Source organism: Podarcis filfolensis (assembly GCF_964270895.1).
Source record: "Podarcis filfolensis genome assembly, chromosome: 5".
NCBI classification, from domain to species: domain Eukaryota; kingdom Metazoa; phylum Chordata; class Lepidosauria; order Squamata; family Lacertidae; genus Podarcis; species Podarcis filfolensis.
Window position 1 is genome coordinate 35,878,394 of NC_139608.1, and position 17,849 is coordinate 35,896,242.

At 44.7% G+C, this 17,849-nt stretch overlaps 1 protein-coding gene across 2 annotated transcripts in view; it reads right to left on the bottom strand.

Annotated features, from left to right (window-relative positions):
- Positions 1-1,513: 1,513 nt before the first annotated feature.
- Positions 1,514-17,849, bottom strand: part of SLCO2A1 (solute carrier organic anion transporter family member 2A1) — a 57,713-nt gene continuing 41,377 nt past the window's right edge. Inside the window, exons 5-14 of one of the 2 annotated variants that reach the window (XM_083616287.1) lie at positions 16,316-16,414; positions 12,875-13,008; positions 11,205-11,283; positions 9,886-10,050; positions 8,616-8,805; positions 7,499-7,658; positions 6,004-6,173; positions 4,976-5,040; positions 4,159-4,279; positions 1,514-2,437 (exon numbers count right to left, since the gene is read on the bottom strand). In XM_083616287.1, the coding sequence (XP_083472413.1) occupies positions 2,317-2,437; positions 4,159-4,279; positions 4,976-5,040; positions 6,004-6,173; positions 7,499-7,658; positions 8,616-8,805; positions 9,886-10,050; positions 11,205-11,283; positions 12,875-13,008; positions 16,316-16,414 (1,304 nt within the window). In that variant the 3' untranslated portion in view covers positions 1,514-2,316. Of the gene's footprint in view, positions 2,438-4,158; positions 4,280-4,975; positions 5,041-6,003; positions 6,174-7,498; positions 7,659-8,615; positions 8,806-9,885; positions 10,051-11,204; positions 11,287-12,874; positions 13,009-16,315; positions 16,415-17,849 lie in introns of both variants that reach the window. The other variant, XM_083616286.1, reaches the window with a different exon arrangement.

Genomic DNA, 17,849 nt, shown 5'->3' on the forward strand with positions numbered 1-17,849 from the left:
CTTCAGGCAAGGTCTTCTCACAGGTCCGTTTATTGCCCTGGGCGTCAGTCAAACCTTCATCAAAACAGAACCCAGGGTGGCTTAAGTATCAAGGCAGTATCAAGATACGTGATCTTGTTAAACTGAGTAGATTGAACTGCAGGCTTGCAGGAGAGAACAACAGGATGGTGGAAGCACAACTATCCCTCCTTTGAGAAAAACACGGTTTTCATACTAATTTGCCAGAGGAATTCAATGTACAAGAATGGAGAGAAGACACTGCTCTCTTTTTTCCACCCTTTTGTTCTTAGGGATTGCAGCTGAGCTCATGTAAGAGCCATGCTGGCAGGGGCTGATGGGAATTGTAGTCTAAAACACCTGGAGGGGGCCAGATTGGCAAAGGCTGCTCTAAGCCAAGGTTCCCAGCCCACAAACACCTGTCTTTTCACCCAAACATTTTCTGTTTTACAAAAGGCATTAACAGTGCAGTATTACACAAGTTAGAGGGACGCAGGTGGCGATGTGGGTTAAACCACAGAGCCTAGGACTTGCCAGTCAGAAGGTTGGTGGTTCAAATCCCCGCAATGGGGTGAGCACCCGTTGCTCGGTCCCTGCTCCTGCCAACCTAGCAGTTCAAAAGCACGTCAAAGTGCAAGTAGATAAATAGGTATCACTCCGGCAGGAAGGTAAATGGTGTTTCCGTGCACTGCTCTGGTTCGCCAGAAGTGGCTTAGTCATGCTGGCCACATGACCCAGAAGCTGTATGCTGGCTCCGTCGGCCAATAAAGTGAGATGAGTGCCGCAACCCCAGAGTCGGCCACGACTGGACCTAATGGTCAGGGGTCCCTTTACCTTTACCTATTACACAAGTTTACTCAGAGGTGTGTTCAGTGGGGCTGACTCCCATGTAAGCAGGGCCGGCCTGAGACCTTTTGGTGCCTGGGGAAAGGTATGTCACTGATACCTCCTCCCTCAGATCTGGGCCTGTGTCCTGGCAGGGAGGGAGGAGACCAGCGGCAACACAGCTCCCCGCCTTCCACTGTAATGCCTTGCATCTTCCAGTGCCTCTTGAACATTATCTCACAGAGTAGACCTGTGAGCTAAAAAGGTTATAGTGCCACCCAGTGGTACTTTGGTTTATAATGGGTAAATTTCAATATACCTAATCTACCATAAATCAGAGATGTTAAAGATGTTGGTTTGTTTGAGCCTTAAAAATGTAAACAAATTCTCCCCCCTCCCCCTTTTCGGAGGGCAAAGTAATGAAACACAAGGTATTTTCATTTAAAAAATAAAGAAACTGAGGTACTTTCATCATCAGATATGATGCAATTTCCTGTATTTGAAACAAGCCAATCTGTTTTAGAGAGGATTCGCTGAATGGAAATTTTGATAAGCTCCATTCCATGTATCCCAAGATCAGACGTGGCATCACTATGGCAACGGAAAGGCCTGGAGGCAAGGAGAACGCTAGGAGTCTACTCCTTCAAACACATACACAAATAAATAGAGAACAATAAAAAGCGTGAAGAAATCAGGGGAAGTTGATTTTATTTAAAAATTCAATATATATATCACAACAACTAACTTTATACATTGAGTGGAATTTACGTCCACTCTACCTGTGTAACGGAGGAGAGGGGAGAAGAGAGAAGGCACGAAAGTGAGCTGGCCCAAGCAGAGTTGTAATTCCCGCCCCTCCTCCTTGTTCCATACCTTGGTCAATCCTGGCATAACGTAACATGCTTGCTGGAGTCGGTCCATACAGGGAGCGCTGGCAAACAAAAATGGTCGCTCCTCACCAACTTCAAATGCTATTTACATGGTTCTCTTAACTTCATCAGTTTTTGTGTGCCATTCCCTTCCAAAGGACCTGCTTGCTTTTCCTCCAACCCATCTGACCTATCTCCTCAGAAGAATCCTCCACATGTTGAGCCTGTCACGGGGGCTGCAGAGTGCGTACTCTCAGTCCCAAAGATGGCTTTCCTCGCTGTAATTTGCTGGCTGCCCCTTTTTCTTTCCGAGGCCTGGGGAGATTTTCAAGGCAGCTGCCTCTTGAAAAGGTTAGCCGGCTGCACTGGCTCTTTTTAACACTGATTAGGTGCTTGGTCACTGAGAGTCCTGTTTGTTCTTCATTTGACAACATGTCCCTTTAAGCTGAGCTACCCACAGCAGATGCTGATAATGCAGAGTTCTAAAAGTCCAGCTGCTAATATGAAATGGTTCCCTTACAGTTTTATTTTTATTTAAAAAAAAACAAAAGGCACAAAGGCCGAGTATTGTTAGTAAATACAGGCATGGAACTAAATGGCCATTGAGATGGGTCTGGTTGCGGCGCTATACTAGGCCAGCAGCTTTGTCTTGCACGTTGTATTCCTTGTTCTTCGTCACCCTCCAGCCGATGACGGTTAAGAGAAGGATGCCAATGATTTTGTAACCCACTTGGAGGCCTAGGTATCTGTGCCAAAGAGAAAAGAGAAGCAGGAGGCGGACACAGTGAAACTTGAATGGAACAGACCTCGAGATGAAAGCAACCTTCTGTTTTAGAAAGGCACCCAGAAACAGACTGAGTCCTCAGGGACGCAAGTGGAATGGTAATAGGACCTTAGTAGACTAAGTACCCAGACTGCTAAGTTGGATTCTAGAAAACTTCAGACAAATTCACACATGCATGCAGTTGCATGAAAAGGACGTTTCTGGCATTGGGTGTGTGGAGGGCAGGAGCGAGGTGGGGAGTTGCACACCTTTGCCCTTTAAGCACCAACAGCAGAGAATAGCTGACTGGGGCTGTCCAATGAAGCGCATTCAATCTTTGCTTTCTCTATGCTGAAGTCAAGTTCCCCATTTTGTGTGTGTGGGGGGGTGCCTTTTTAAAAATTACTTTTGCTTGGGCAGGTTTGCAGATGTCAGAGCCATGCGGGAGCATGGCACCCATGATGAAAGCAGGAAGTCTGGGAATTGTGGAGAGAAATCCCTTCTCCTCCAGTTTAAATCTTGGAGCCAGACTTCCTAGCCTCAAAATAAAATAAAATAAAAGGGGGGGGTCTTTCTCCCACAATAATCACTCTCCTCCCTTGAGGGATGAACAGCCACTACAGATTTGACAGCCACAACAAGAAGCGCTTCATTATTGCCTGGCACCGCTTCAAATTATTATTTTCAGCAGAGGCAGCTCTCTGATGCCACTGGGTGTCAGTGGCACATATGTGCAAATCCTATTTTGTTGTTGGCAAATACCCATCTATCCAAGAGAAAAGCCTTTGCAACATTCCTCTGGGTGAAGGGGTCCTCTCTTAGCCACTGATATGGAAATTTCTCTTCAAAGGAAAGGGAATGACTGCAGGGTTCCTAGGGTGTAGGCACAGGGGGAATTCCTGGTGCTCTAGTCTGGTCCGTAGACCTGAGTCATGTAAGTCTTTCCAAAAGGATTTTATTTTTTTAAAGAAAAAAACCAAGAACCACGTAGAGGATGCCAAGATGTGTTCACGTATTGATGGCCTCAGGAGCTCAGATAATTGGGTCTCCCATGAAAACAATACATTCCGTAATTCTCAGGTTAAGCAGGGAGTTTTTCTTCCTAAATCACAGCCTCAAGGCTCAGCATCATGCAGCTGCATACGCAGGTTAAGAGAGCAAGAATCGGAACGCAGGGTGGAGAGGACGTGAGGATTCAGGCAGCAACCAAGCAAGCCTGACAAACAGCTGTCAGCAGGGATAACTGCAGCCATGGGCGCCAAGATAAACAAAGCCACATTACAAGCAGGGAGCTGCCTTGCTGACCCTTCAGCCCTATTGATTCCTAAGGGTTAAAATAGACAGTGCTTCAGCTCCAGATCTATGCGCTAAGTGCAGGTGGCTTTCTGAACATGAACTGCCAAGCATGCCATGGGGTGGTGGAACGATTTGGAAGAGGAGTCTAGCTTGGAGGGTGGAGGACTTGAACACCCTCGTGCCAGCAATTTGCATTAGGAAAAAAACTCCTAGCCAAAGCATATCTGTCTGCACTGGCAATTTGTGTGGGGTTGGGGGGTGGGACTGAACTTAATGGGCATAGATGCGGAGCTAACGTAACATGTAACTTGGCCCCAGTTTTGCATCTGCTCTGCACTGCTGGGAGTTGATTTACCGCACATCAGGTTTTTTACATCTCCCAGGAGATAAACTATACAGGTGGGTTACCTGCTGCGGAGGAAGTTATTGTCGTAGTACGTGCAAGATCCGCTCTTGTTGCACTGTTTCCTCCACCAGATGCACGAGGAGTCAATGAGGAAGCCAAAGAGGGCAGGAGCTGGCAGCCAGGCTTTAAAAGAAAGAAAAAGGGTGAGAACCAAAAGGGTTCAATTGCAGACAAAGCATCTCCCCACTGCATCTCTCACAGTTAGCTCTGGCTAGTATATTATTATTATTATTATTATTATTATTATTATTATTATTATTTCTACACCACCCTCCATCTGAGGACCACAGGGTGGTTTGCAATATAGAAACACAAAAATACATAACACCGTAACACACACACACACACACACACACACACACACACAGAATTTATTGTTTATTTTTTAAAATATTTTTATCAATTTTTAATAATAACAAACATATAATCTTAAAAATTGAAAAGTTTAAATACAACTGTAACATTTTCCATACTTTTTATACAATCAATACAACATCAAAATATGGGATTTTTAAATCCCTTTTCTTCCCTACCCTCTCCATGGTTCCATTATTTTCATTATTAATTCATGCATGTACAAATTAAATTTTCCATCTATTCGTATCTAATTCTATCTTTCGTTAAAATATTGCAAATGTTATTTAGAATCCTGCTGACGTATCAACTTGTATACAATGCTTTGATATATATGCAGTAAATATTTCCCATTCATTCCCACACACACAGTTTAAAAGGTCATAGATTGCCCCATTGAGCACAGAAGGATTTACTTCTGACTGTTCATATTTATTAGTATTGCAGGTCCTGGCAGACACTCACCTAGCAATCTCATCAACAGGAACTGGACTCCAATGGCAAATGACTTTTCATCAGGATTCACCACCCTGAGTAGGATAAAAATGCAGTATATGAGATACTTTTGGCTCAAAAGCTAGTTGGTATTGCTCTGGGAGAAAGTTAAGAAGCCTGATGATGTTCTGTGGGTTCATGATACAATGCAGCAAGGTTCAAAGCGGCCAGATCTTTCATACGGTAAAGCTGAAAATGTCCTGCCCACGTGCCATAAATCAGATCCTTGTCATGTGGTGGCAGGTAAAACATTCTGAGGCCAGCTGAAGGCTAACCTTCCTTATTAAAACATATTCAAACAGCAATGTGGGACTGCAGATTTTCTTCCACTTTAGTGATGTTACAAGCAATTGACTAATATTTTGTGGTTCTAGGATATTTATTCCTTAAAAAAAAATTTTTTTATACACCGCCCTATACCCGGAGGTCTCAGGGTGGTTCACAAACAAGACTACAACATATAAAATCCTCTTTTTTTTGTACCTGTGAGTCACCATTTTATGATGAGAAAGTTGGGGAATATATGAGAACAAATAAATATAAAAGCCTGTGGATCCCCTAAATTACAGGTAAGTCTTGCAGAGGTTATCTTCTTGTGTAGTGAAATGTGCTCTGGCCCTCAGTTAGAAATGGATGACTCTGTTAATTTCAGTTTCTAATTTTTCCAGTCTTGAATTTAATTCATCCAGTTTCCATGTGTCTGTGATATTTTTTTAATCACATGAAAATTTCTCCTAATATTTGCATTGGCACACAATTTTGCCTAGCACAAGCATTTATTTTTGCAGCAAAAGAATGGACATTTGTGCATTATTTTCACAGTTACCTGCACTTTCATATGTATTCTTTAGATGGCAAACTGCACTGCAAAATCCAAAGGTGTGGATACTGAAGGAGAGTTATCTTTTGGTTTGCATATCGATTCATGCAGGATATGTGAATTGGAAGAGTTAATATGAATTTCTTTTCCCCTACTCTGCCCTACTGTGCCTACTTACCTTAGCACCATCATGTAGAGAGGGTTGTGACACAGGCAGGCAACCAATGCAGCAAAGGAGATGAGGAAAATAACAGGCAGCAGCAAAGAAGCACAACGGATTGGGCAGGAACCAGTCTTTGCTGAGGACTGGCCATCTCTGGTTTTGATACAGGAGCAGTTTGTGTAGATCTGGTTGGATTAACAGAAGAGAAAGTCAACTTCATTTCTGGGAATCCATTATGTTCAGGGAGGGACCACAAGGTCCGGTGCTGGAGCAGAGGATCTTTGCAAGCAGAAGGCCACAAGTTTCAATTCCTGACGTCTCCAATTAAAAGGCTTGGGTAGCAGGCAATGTGAAAACCATCTGCCTGGAAAGCCGCTGTCAATCAGAGCAGCAATTTGGTCATCAGGGGAGCGTGGGAATACGCTTGTGGAAGGAAGGCAGTACTGCACTAATGTGACTGAGAATTCATACAGTGCTTTTAAAAATCAAATGTGCAGTTTGAAAACTTGTGATCCAATCCCCTGAGAGCTTATGGCAGTTCTCAATACTTTGAATATGGGCACACAGGTAAATGAACAGATGAAAAAAAGTACACGTGCTAATACTTGATCTAAATTGATTCAGCCTAGGTTGCAAGAACAGCAACAACCACAAACATCTCGTAGAAAAGGTTGTGACACAAGCAGGTAAGCAATGCAGCAAATGAGACAAGGAACATAAGAGGCTTCCAACAGATGGTCATATTTTGGCTGTGTATGTGACATGCCAATGATATACTGGTGATATTATTAAGAGGGCCCTTTAGGGCGATCTTAAGTATTGGGGTGGTACATCAGGCTTCCTCTTGAAGATGTGGGGCATGAGCCATTATAGGTCAAAACCTGGATTGTGTTCGGAAGACCATGTAATACCAGACCATCTTACTAGTGGAGCAATCAAATGAACCAGTGGTCCATTTACCCACTCTGTTATCAACTTTGAATGGCAGAAGTGCTTCAAATTCTCAGACACAGCTTTTCCCAAGATGCTGCTTTATTGGGGATGTCTGGCATTGAACCTGCGGAGCCTGTGTTCTCCAACAGAGCTATGGATTCCCTGCTAAGTCACTGTTTTCAACAGGTAGGCTAACTGGAGCTGATGCTGAGTATAACTCAATGGCTCAGGAGCCCAAAGCTCTAGCAACACCTCTGTATGTTGAGCCCGGCAGTGGTACCTTGGTTTGCAACCGCTTTGGATTACAACCATGTCAAACCCGGAAGTGCGTGTCCCTTTTTTTGGATTACAACCCATTTTTTGGGATTACAACCAATTTTGGGGGGGAGGCCCCATTGGCGAAAGTGCGCCTTGGGTTACAACCTGTTTTGGTTTACAACTGGACCTCCAGAACGGATTATGGTTGTAAACCAAGGTACCACTGTATTTAGATTTGAGGCCATTAAGATGAGTGGACATTCAGCATTCCAGATCCTCTAACCAGCCCCTGGAGTTTTCCATCAGTACTGCTACGTACCTTAACACTGGCTGTGGAAGAATTACTGAATAAACTGGTACAACCAGCGTGGCAGGGAGAAAGGTACTCCACGCCATCATCTCCACAGACTGGGTGGAAGAGATAGTCTGAGCAGGAGCACATCCTGTTGCATTGAGCCTGTCCTGGGGAACTTGATGTCCTGCCAGAAAAAGAGAGGCAAAATAAAACGAAATTAAAGAAGATGGGTGAAAGATACTTTTTTTTTTAATGCATTGGGTGATTAACCTTTGTTTTCCAGTCTGTTATTGTTGAGTTCTTGCCACTTGGAAGTCTGGCCTCCTGCCTAGGACTTACCCACCCAAGATACGTCTAAGGTTTTTCAGTGAACTTGGTCGTAATTATTACTCACACGCACATGCAGACAAAACACTCACGTATCTGGGTGGGAAAACATTTGATGCCTGGAGGAATCAACCTGAGCTGAGTCTTACCAGTAAAAAGAGGGCGGGGGGAACCCACCATTGAACACCCAAAGCAGAACAAAGACAAAAAAAGCCAGTCAAAAGAAAACGAGAATGAAAACTGGAAACATTCTAGGTGCAAAGTACGATCCAAGGTCAGTATCACATTGGATGTGTACAATATTGAGAGCTGCCATTTAGACAAACCTTGTCCACTTTGACCCCCATCAGCTCTCTGAGACCTCAATTAGAGAAATTCCATAGCCTTGGAAGCCCTGAGAGTCTTTTATATGGAAGGTGACCTGGAGTCAGTCTCTTTTAATGTGCCAATAACATTTTCTACCACTCAGCTTCCCCGCTCTCTGAAATACCATGGGGAATAGAAAGAATAGAAAGGAGGAAGAAATGATTCAGTGGCAATTGTTGGGGTTTATCAAAGGAAAGTGTGAAGGGGGAAATCTGCACACCCATGATTTTAGAGTGGATGACTCAAAGTCAGGGATGGTGAATCTGTGTCCCTCCAGATGTTGCTGGACTCCAACTCCCATCATCCCTAATCACTGGTCATGCTAGTTGGGGCTGATGGGAGTTGTGGTCCAGCCATCTTTGGAGGGCCGCAGGTCCCCCACCCCTGCACTAAATACTAATTCCCCACCCCCACCCCACGGTGCTTAACGGAAAGCGGAACACGTTACCTGTCTGGATAAATTTCTGCTATCTTCTCTGTAGAGCAACCCATGAAGAACAGAGGGAGGCAGCAAAGTGTGGAGACGAGGAGCACACTGATGGCAAACCGTGGGATGGCTTTGAGGGAGAAAGCAAAACGCTTCATGACAAGGCCTCCAAACAGCATTCCTAGGGCAGCTGCAGGAAGGTTCACAGATCCTGCAAAAAAAGGGGAGGTGGAGAGGAAGCAACGGGAGACAGTGGTTTGTAACTGAAAACAACTTTTTTTTTTTAGCAAAAGCATGAAGTCAATCTTACAGCTGGAATAGAACTGTACTCCATTTTGCATGGCAAGGCCAACACAGAGTCACTCCTACTGAGTCCTGGCCACTATCTCAGGGGCTGCTCCACATGCAATGGGATTCCTACAAGGGAAGCATCCTCCTTGTGAGGGTCTGCATGAATCCTGCATATAAGGACCAGTTGCAATGATTTCATGTTTGTAATTCAGAAAAAGTGTACTTGTTCTGGGCAACTAAGGTCAGCCTCCACACTAGGGGATGGAGGACACCTCCTGCTTCCAGCATAGCTTTGTCCCATGTTACAGGCAGGATTCAAGATAGAAGGAGTGTTTCCTTCTAGTTTCAGAATGCTTTTGTTGCATTTTTGAATTATGTAACTGTTTGCCCATGCTGCAGGGCCCTCAGCTTGTTTAGAAGGGTGCTAGTTTATCCTGCCTATCTCAAAGGGTCTATCCAAGCAGAGTTTGGTTTCATCACTTAACTGTAGTATACAGTCTGTAGTATACAGATACATACATACATACACAGAGAGATAGAAAAGGGAAGCACAATGAGCAGATTCACAACCAGGATAGATGGAAATGCTTGACCGTCGCCCACACAAACACTGTCCAACTGCAGAAGGCCCCACAGCAACTTCCTTAATTAAATTATTTTTGACTCCACGACTCCAACACCCACAAACATTTAGAGCTCTGCCAAACCAAAGTCTGCCCTGACTCCTGAGTAATGTTCATTGCCTGGTGTGGTTAAAGGGCACCCATTCTTTCCATGAGTGGCCCAAGGACTAGAGAGGTAGCCAATGATTGCCTAGTTGCCTTTGACTGCCCTACCCTGTCCTCCTCCCATCAGATTGGACTGCCAGCTGGTATGATACCAAGAAGGACTGGCTCCAAAGCCTTGAGGAACGTAACCTGGCTATAACTTTATTCTGAGAAGGTTTGGGCTGTAATAAGTAAAAATCATGATTAGTCAAGAGGCATTGCCATTCCCTCACCAATGAGGAAGTTTGCATAGGAAGAGGTGGCGCCAAACTGTTTCTCTAGGAACTTGTTGAGGAAGGTGGAGAGGCCAGCAATGACTGAGGAGAAACTGCACTGAGCCAAAACCAGGAACATGAAGAGCGGATTGAGGAGCAGCCTCAGGAAGCCTTGGGGAAACTCTGAAGGCAAAAACAGAGGAACAAGTCAGTCATACAGAGGGCTTCACCAGTTGCATGAGCAACAGAGAGCATGCTTTAAAACAACAACAACAACACTCTCACGATTCCATTTATTCAACACATTTTTATCATGCTCTTCATTCCATTTAAAATGGTCGTGCTGGTTCAAAATTGGTTAGATGCAGCACAAAACACAACAATAAGCCTATAAGGGGAAAATAAAGAGATTCTTAAAACATACACATTTTAAAAATACATGGGTGTACAAAAGAGTTTCCGACTACCACCAAAAGCACTGCGGTGTACGGTGCCAGGTGAGTCTCTATAGCAGGGATAGAGAACCTGTGGCCTTCCAAATATTGCTGGACCATGCTAGCTGGGAGTTGTGGTCCACCAGGCACAGGCTCCTCATTCCTGCTTTGTAGGGAACAGCATTCAATAGATAGGACGCTAGTACCTAAGAGGCCCTTTCCTTTGTTGTCGCATATCTTACCCTATCATAAATGTTAGTTACACCAAAAAGTCCCGTGGAATTCTATTCCCATTGGGCCAGACTATTAAGGCATGTCAAACCTGGCTTCTGTTTCTAAAGTCAGTCATGCCTTGGCTGGACTGATTTAGGTTCTTAACTGGCCTTCCGCTAAATGCTTAGGGAAGGGTTACATATCAAAAACAGACTGCAGTGGGTTTACATTAACAATATCTTTTGTAAAAAGAGAATGCTATCAATGGCTACAAATCATTCTGTCTATGGGCTATGTCCTGGTCCAAAGGCTACATGCCTCTGAAATGCCAGTTGCTGGAGAACAACCTGATGTCCTGTTTAGGGGCTTCTCGGAGGCAGCTGGCTGGCCACTGCCAAACGGAAGGCTGGACTAGATAGGGCCTGGGTTTGCTCCAGAAAGGTTGTTTGATTCTTCCTTCTTGTAATATGCAGCATGGTCATATGTAGCTAAACTGATGAGCTTTGCACAAAAGCAGCAGAGGCTGCAGCCAAGAAGCCTTTCAGGAGAACATCAAAATAACAAAATCATACACAGCTGCTAGCTAAGATAAGGATACAGGTGTGGGTGCTAAGGGATCTTGTATTTCTAAACAGTTCCGTTTTTTGCAGTGTAGCCTGAAAGCTGAAAGTTGGTAAGAAAAGCCTTTACTTTTGGTAAATTCTACCAGTGATCCTTCCTCTGCCTTGGCCTTCTCAATCTTCTTCAGGACGTCCACCTCATATTCTGCCTGCTGGGACAGAAGCAAAGAGAATGTTTTTTTTGTGTGAACAGGATGGTGATGGTTCGTTTTGTCCTCTGGAAACAAGGCCCTGAGCATGCAGAACAAGCATGAAACAGGATGCAGATCCTGGGAGCAGGCCCAGCAAAAGCAAAACCGAAATTATTGTGGGGTGTGTGCATGTTCTTCTCTGAGCATAACAGTGACAGCAAAAAAGACTGAGGCAAGAAACAAAAAAAAAGTCAGGCTCATCTGGAAAAAAACTGACCTTGCCCACAATACAAATGACATTCCACCTGCTTCCATACAGCTTTCTTTGATTTGGCTATTGCCAAGGCTGAAACCTTTACCCCCATTTTGAACACTGACTTGAGGAATACGAAGGGAAGCTATGGCAGAACTTTTGCCTCTTGATTTACAAAGTGTTTGGAACACTTTAGGGGCGGCTCTTGAGCTACTTTTTGTATCATAACCCTCTGCTTGGGGTGCCTGCTATGTCCACCTACAGAGAGGGATACTGAAAAAGCTCATCTGTTAGAGAGCATGAGACTCTTAATCTCAGGGTCAGGGGTTCAAACCCCACATTGGGCAAAAGATTCCTGCATTGCAGGGAGTTGGACTAGATGACCCTCGTGGTCCCTTGAACTCTACAGTTCTATGATTAACTGCTCTCCTGCTGCCATGAAGGGTAATAACAGAAAAGGGAAAACACACACACACACACACACACACACACACACACACACTATAAAAGCCTTCATATGAGATTAAGATGAGGATGCATATTTCTCCCCTCTTACTGTATTTCAAAGTAAGGAAAGGTGTCAGAGCTATACTGAATATGCAAGACAAAGACGAACACTGGGATGCTTGATAGTATTTCCAACATCTTTGTTAATGGCTTTAAATACACACACACACACACACACACACACACACACACACACGGGGAGTATTTACATGCTGCCTTCCTTGCTATGGAATGGCAACCCTAAATAGAGTTTTTCCATTTCAATTTGTTGCTCATTCTTTAGACACAAGGCAGGCTAGAATAAGGTAATATACCTCTCTGCCCAAATGCTCCAGCCTTGATTGTTTTGAGGTCCACTCTCAGCATATCCCCTGTGTATTTACTGTTGGCGAGGCAGGCATTTAAGGTGTTATGCTTCTATCAACAGCAAGAGGCTCTCCCCAGTGGAATAATGTGTTTGCAGTGTACAGATCCTACACTGGAAGTCATGCAGGCCAAACCCATGCAGGCAGGCTTTTCTTCAATGATTATTGTAGCACCTAAAGAGCCCAAATTAATAAATCAAAAAACTGTTGTACAGAAATAGGGGATGAGACAAGAGTTACCTAAGAGGAAAATGGTTTAAAATAGAAAAATACAGGCCCAATCCAGGACAGCCCTGCCTTCTTCATCTTCCCAGTGGGCCAAAGAGACTTCCCCTCTGGAACAACAGAGGTTCCTCAGAGGAATTTTTCCCTTGCAAGGGTTCACGAATCACTTTGGAAAAGCCCTACTGCCTCTTGACTGTGCCCTCAACAGTTGTAGTTGGAAAGGGTTGCCCTTCTCTTCACCACCAGCAGAGACACTTACCCTCCCTTTGAGCATATACCGGGGGAAGAAGAAATAGGGAATGGACGTGAGCACCAAGCAGCCCGAGGCAATGAGGAGTCCCAGCCACCAGGCTCCAATCCAGCGCTGGTCTCCTGGGACCAACTGCACATCCTCTGAAAAGAGATGGAGAAATTAAAAAAGAGCTTCGTGAGTCCACTTCCTGGTACAGTGGTACGTTGGGTTAAGAACTTAATTCTTTCTGGAGGTCTTTTCTTAACCTGAAACTGTACTTAACCTGAGGTACCACTTTAGCGAATGGGGCCTGACCTAGTGCCTCAATTAATAATAATAATAATAATAATAATAATAATAATAATAATAATAATAATTTATGCCCCGCCCATCTGGCCGGACCTCCCCAGCCACTCCGGGAGGCTTCCAACAAAATATTAAAATACAGTAATGCATCAAACATTAAAAGCTTCCCTAAAAAGGGCTGCCTTCAGATGTCTTCTAAAAGTCTGGTAGGTAATTAATATCATTCATGTTCTTTTAGATATCACTAATCCCCAAATATCTCCAGGACTGGGGGATCCATCTTCCCATGTGATCAATCACCTTCAAGGGCACATCCAATATTGCTCAGGATTCCTACAAAAAGCGGCAATGCTGCCTCACCAGAGCTGTGCTCCTTTCTTGTTGCTGTATTGAGTCTCTCAATACTGGAGCTTTTTATTTTTGGCTGGAGACATTTTTTTGTAGCTATTCAGATCTCAGTGCCTGGCACAAGACTGATAGTTCCGCCATTTCACTAAACTGGGATAAATCAGAGGTTTGCCACCTAAGGAAGCTCTGCTCTAAAAACCAGTAGCTGTAAGTTCAGGAGTAGGGAACCCGTGGCCTTCCAGATGTCGCAGAACTACAACTCCTTTCATCCTTCCCCACGTTTGCTGGGGCTGGTGGGAATTGTGGTTCAGCAACACCTGGGGGACCACAACTGCTACAGTTCGTGAAAACAGGGTACATTCTCCCCGATGATACAGTGGTACCTTGGGTTAAGTACTTAATTCGTTCCGGAGGTCCGTACTTAACCTGAAACTGTTCTTAACCTGAAGCACCACTTTAGCTAATGGGGCCTCCTGCTGCCGCCGCGCCGCCGGAGCCCGATTTCTGTTCTCACCCTGAAGCAAAGTTCTTAACCTGAAGCACTATTTCTGGGCTAGCGGAGTCTGTAACCTGAAGCGTATGTAACCTGAAGCGTATGTAACCTGAGGTACCACTGTACTTCATTGGGAAAGCTGCTGCCACTTCAGATCACAATCCCTCTGAAGTTTGAGAAAGCACAAGCATTTGGTGAGGAACGCACAGTGGAAACCGAAGAGCATCTGTGCTGCGGAAGGTGTTTCTTGGGAGGGAAGGCTTTAAGCAGGTGACAGCCAAGATATGGGGTTAAAGGAAGGAGCTGGCACATCCAATTCATTTGTGCGATTACAAAGTTAATTAGAGAAACCAACCCTCTTTCCTTTTAGACGCCTAAGGCCTGCTGAAACTGTTTCCCCAGCAGTCTGTGCAGACAGGGGAGCTGGAAATGTTAGCTGCCCTCTTCCTGGAAAGACTACCCTGTCCCATTGTTCCTAGGCTGGGCAGAGTTCTGCTGGCAGAGAGTCAGGCACTAGCCCAGCCACTGATCCCCGTGGAGCAGCCGTCTTAATGAGCCTGGCTTTTGGAGTCTACGCTCTCCAGGGACTCTGGAGAAGAGACGCCGAGTCATTCCACTTTGAGAGCGGACATCCTCCAGGCAGGAGGCCTTGCTCAAAGGAGCCCACGCTTCACTGGGGTTGGCATAGAAAGTGTCTCTCCACATTGTTAACGAGTGGGAAGGAATAAACAGCCATCTCCAGCCTTTTGCTCCTCAGCCCAGACTTCCTGCCCTTCAGGATTAAAGAGTGTGCAGGCAAAAGAAAGAGCCCACGCCCGGCAAAAACAATGGCTCAGCTTCCCTGGACGTGACCGGCCCACTCAAGACTGGGCGACATCATCAAGCGGTGACCACAAAGGGGTAATTAAAGCTGCCTGTCTACATGCAAAAGAAACCCGCTGTCATTTCCGTCCTCTCTTCTCACTTCTTTTCTTTATCTTCCACAAGGTATCATTCTGTTATCTCCAATTGCCTGGAAGCAATGCAGGAGAATTCTTTAGCACAGAGACACGGATATAGGAAGAAAGCCTCTGTTGCACGGTGGGTGGGTGCTGGAGAGAACAGGTAGAAACAGTGATCAACCCTAAGGCAGCAGTCTTCTGAGTCCACTGCTCTTTCAGATGTACAAAGCAAATTTGTGATGCAACAGCCCTAGACTGTCATCACCCTGCCCCACCCCCACCCCAATGACAGGCAATATATGTGAAGCAAGAAATAGCACCATGGTGTAGATCGGGGGGGGGGGCAAGCAAAGATGGAGAGAATGGCCTGCCCAAAGCTATCTAGCCAGATTACCTGCATTCCAGATTACCTGCATACTCTGCCACAGAACAACAATAGTGCATGAAGTTCATTGCATGCACGGAGATAAACCCATCTAGTTTCTATAGACAGTTCCATCTACATGCATTATAGCATCACATATTCAGGATACTTCCCTGCCAACATGGTTATGTGATCTGTGCAAAGTGGATCTGAATCACTGTGAGGAGCAAATCAGGTGAGGAGCAAAGGAAGCCATTCTAGAGGATCTCCACACTGCAAATGATCAGCCATCAGATCTGGACATCCCTGCCCCATGACTGGGGTCCTCATACCAGCTGCCTGAGTTCCTGGCTGGCACTCACAGTCACACACAGACAATTTTCCCCAGAGTCACAGGTGTACAGGAGATAGCAAGCCAGACAGGAACATCAGGGTCACTATATGGACAGCAGCATGTGAAGCTGCTCAGGAGGAAGGGGCAGCACATGGAAATACACTGCTCAGATCAGCAAAAACCCAAAAGGGATGGAGCTCCCAGCCCCCAGCCCACTCTGAGCTGCTCTGTTGCTGAAGCAACAGCTCCCACTCCAGCTCTAAGCTCTGGCCTTCCTGACCGGGTAAAGTGACAGCATTGCACACTGCATGCTCAGGTCACTTAACGGGGCAACGACTTTGGCAACTGAACCACTACTTTGTGGTGGTGGTTCTAACATTCTTCCAATAATACCTGAAAACCTTTTGCTGCTTTAGGACTTTTAATCTGCAGATAAGAATATGTGGTGATGTTGGTCTTTGGGTATGTAGGGGATATCAGAAAAATCTCTAACTGTATGTAGTCAGGTCATGTCTTTGCCTGTCACCTAGCAACACACCAAGAATCTGCCCTCAAAGAAAACCGGGAACCAGTAGCGTGCTTTGTGTGGCCATGACTCAATTTCCATAATCAAGTGGCTCAGACGATGGACCTGTGAATGTGTACGAGTCCAATACCCCCCTCAGCAAGAACAGATACTCACTCAGGTCAACCCTCCCATAGTCCACAAATATCCGCAGTGCTGCAGAACCAAGCAAGTAACCGAAAGCAGGGCCAAACACTGCAATGGCAAATAGGATTGCTGAAAGAGAGAGAGAAGAGGATGAGCAAGTGTGCATGAGTGACATTGCATCCATGTTTCTGATGATGTTTTATTTCTTCCGAAAGCATGTTTTAAACCACACAGTGTTTGTGGTAAATGAACAAGAAGATGAATGGTGTTGAAAACCAATCAGACAGTTAATACTACTTCTGCATTCCACACATCTTATTGAATGAAAAGCAGCTGCTACTGTTCAGACAGGATCCTAGCAACACTCGTGAAATAAAGACTATGGTAACACATCTTTTTCAACAGCTTCCCCAACCTGCTTTGGACCACAACTCCCATCAGCCCCAGTCAGCTGATGGGAGTTGTAGTTCAAAACATCTGGAAGGCAGCAGGTTGGGGGAGGCTGCATTGCTGTTCCATCTGGCATTTATTTCAAACATGAAAATCTTGTGGTGAAGAAACACAGAGACAAGAGACAAGCAAAGAAATGTTCTGAGATTTGCATAAATACAGAAAGTATGCACTTAACCCAAAAAAACTTTTAAATTAATTTGCACAATTGTTACTTTACTTTTGTGCAGGAATGCACAGAGACTACTTGTTTGATCCCATGTTAAGAGCTCTAATTAATATTAATAATAATAATAATAAATTTTGTATTTATACCCCACCTATCTTGCTGGGTTGCCCCAGCCACTCTGGGGCATATATAACTTTTTCAAACAGTGCAATCCTATATATAGCTACAGAAATGACCCTCCCCTTGAGTTCAATGGGACTCACTCCCAGGCAAGTGTATTTAGCAGTCCTCTCCAACCTGGTGCTCTTCAGATGTTGCTGGATTACAACTCCCATCAGCCTTGACCATTGGCTGTGGCTGATGGGAGTTGCAGAGCAAAACATTTGGACGTGCTAGGTTGGGGAAGGCTGGTGTGTAGGATTGCCATCAAAAACCTTGAGAGATGAGTCACCCAAAGGGAATGTTCTGGAGCTATACTTTAGTGAGAAAGTATTGACAATGGGAAGGTTAAAAGCTTCCTGTTCCAACCACCAAAGTTTTTAAAGCATTTAGCAGAAGATGCCAATGTTTTTATTATAGTTTCCTCCCAGTGCTCTTTTGCAAAAATGAAAGCTTAGATTTTTCATTATTTTGCAGATGCTGCCATATTCTGCTGGTATGTGTTTTCTCTGGAAATTGTATTCAACCATGGTTGTTTTTGTTTTGTTTTTTAAGATTCTAAGCACTATAGCCCTATAAAGACCAGAGGACAGTATCTGTGGAAAGTTAGGCTACTTAGAATCATAGAACTGTAGAGTTGGAAGGGATCCAAATGGTCATTTAGTCCAACCTGCTTCATGCAGGAATCACAGCTAAAGAATCCATGACAGATGGCCATCCAATCTATGTTTAAAAACCTTCAAATGAGGAAGTCTCATGGAAGTCAATTACAGCCTAATCACAAAC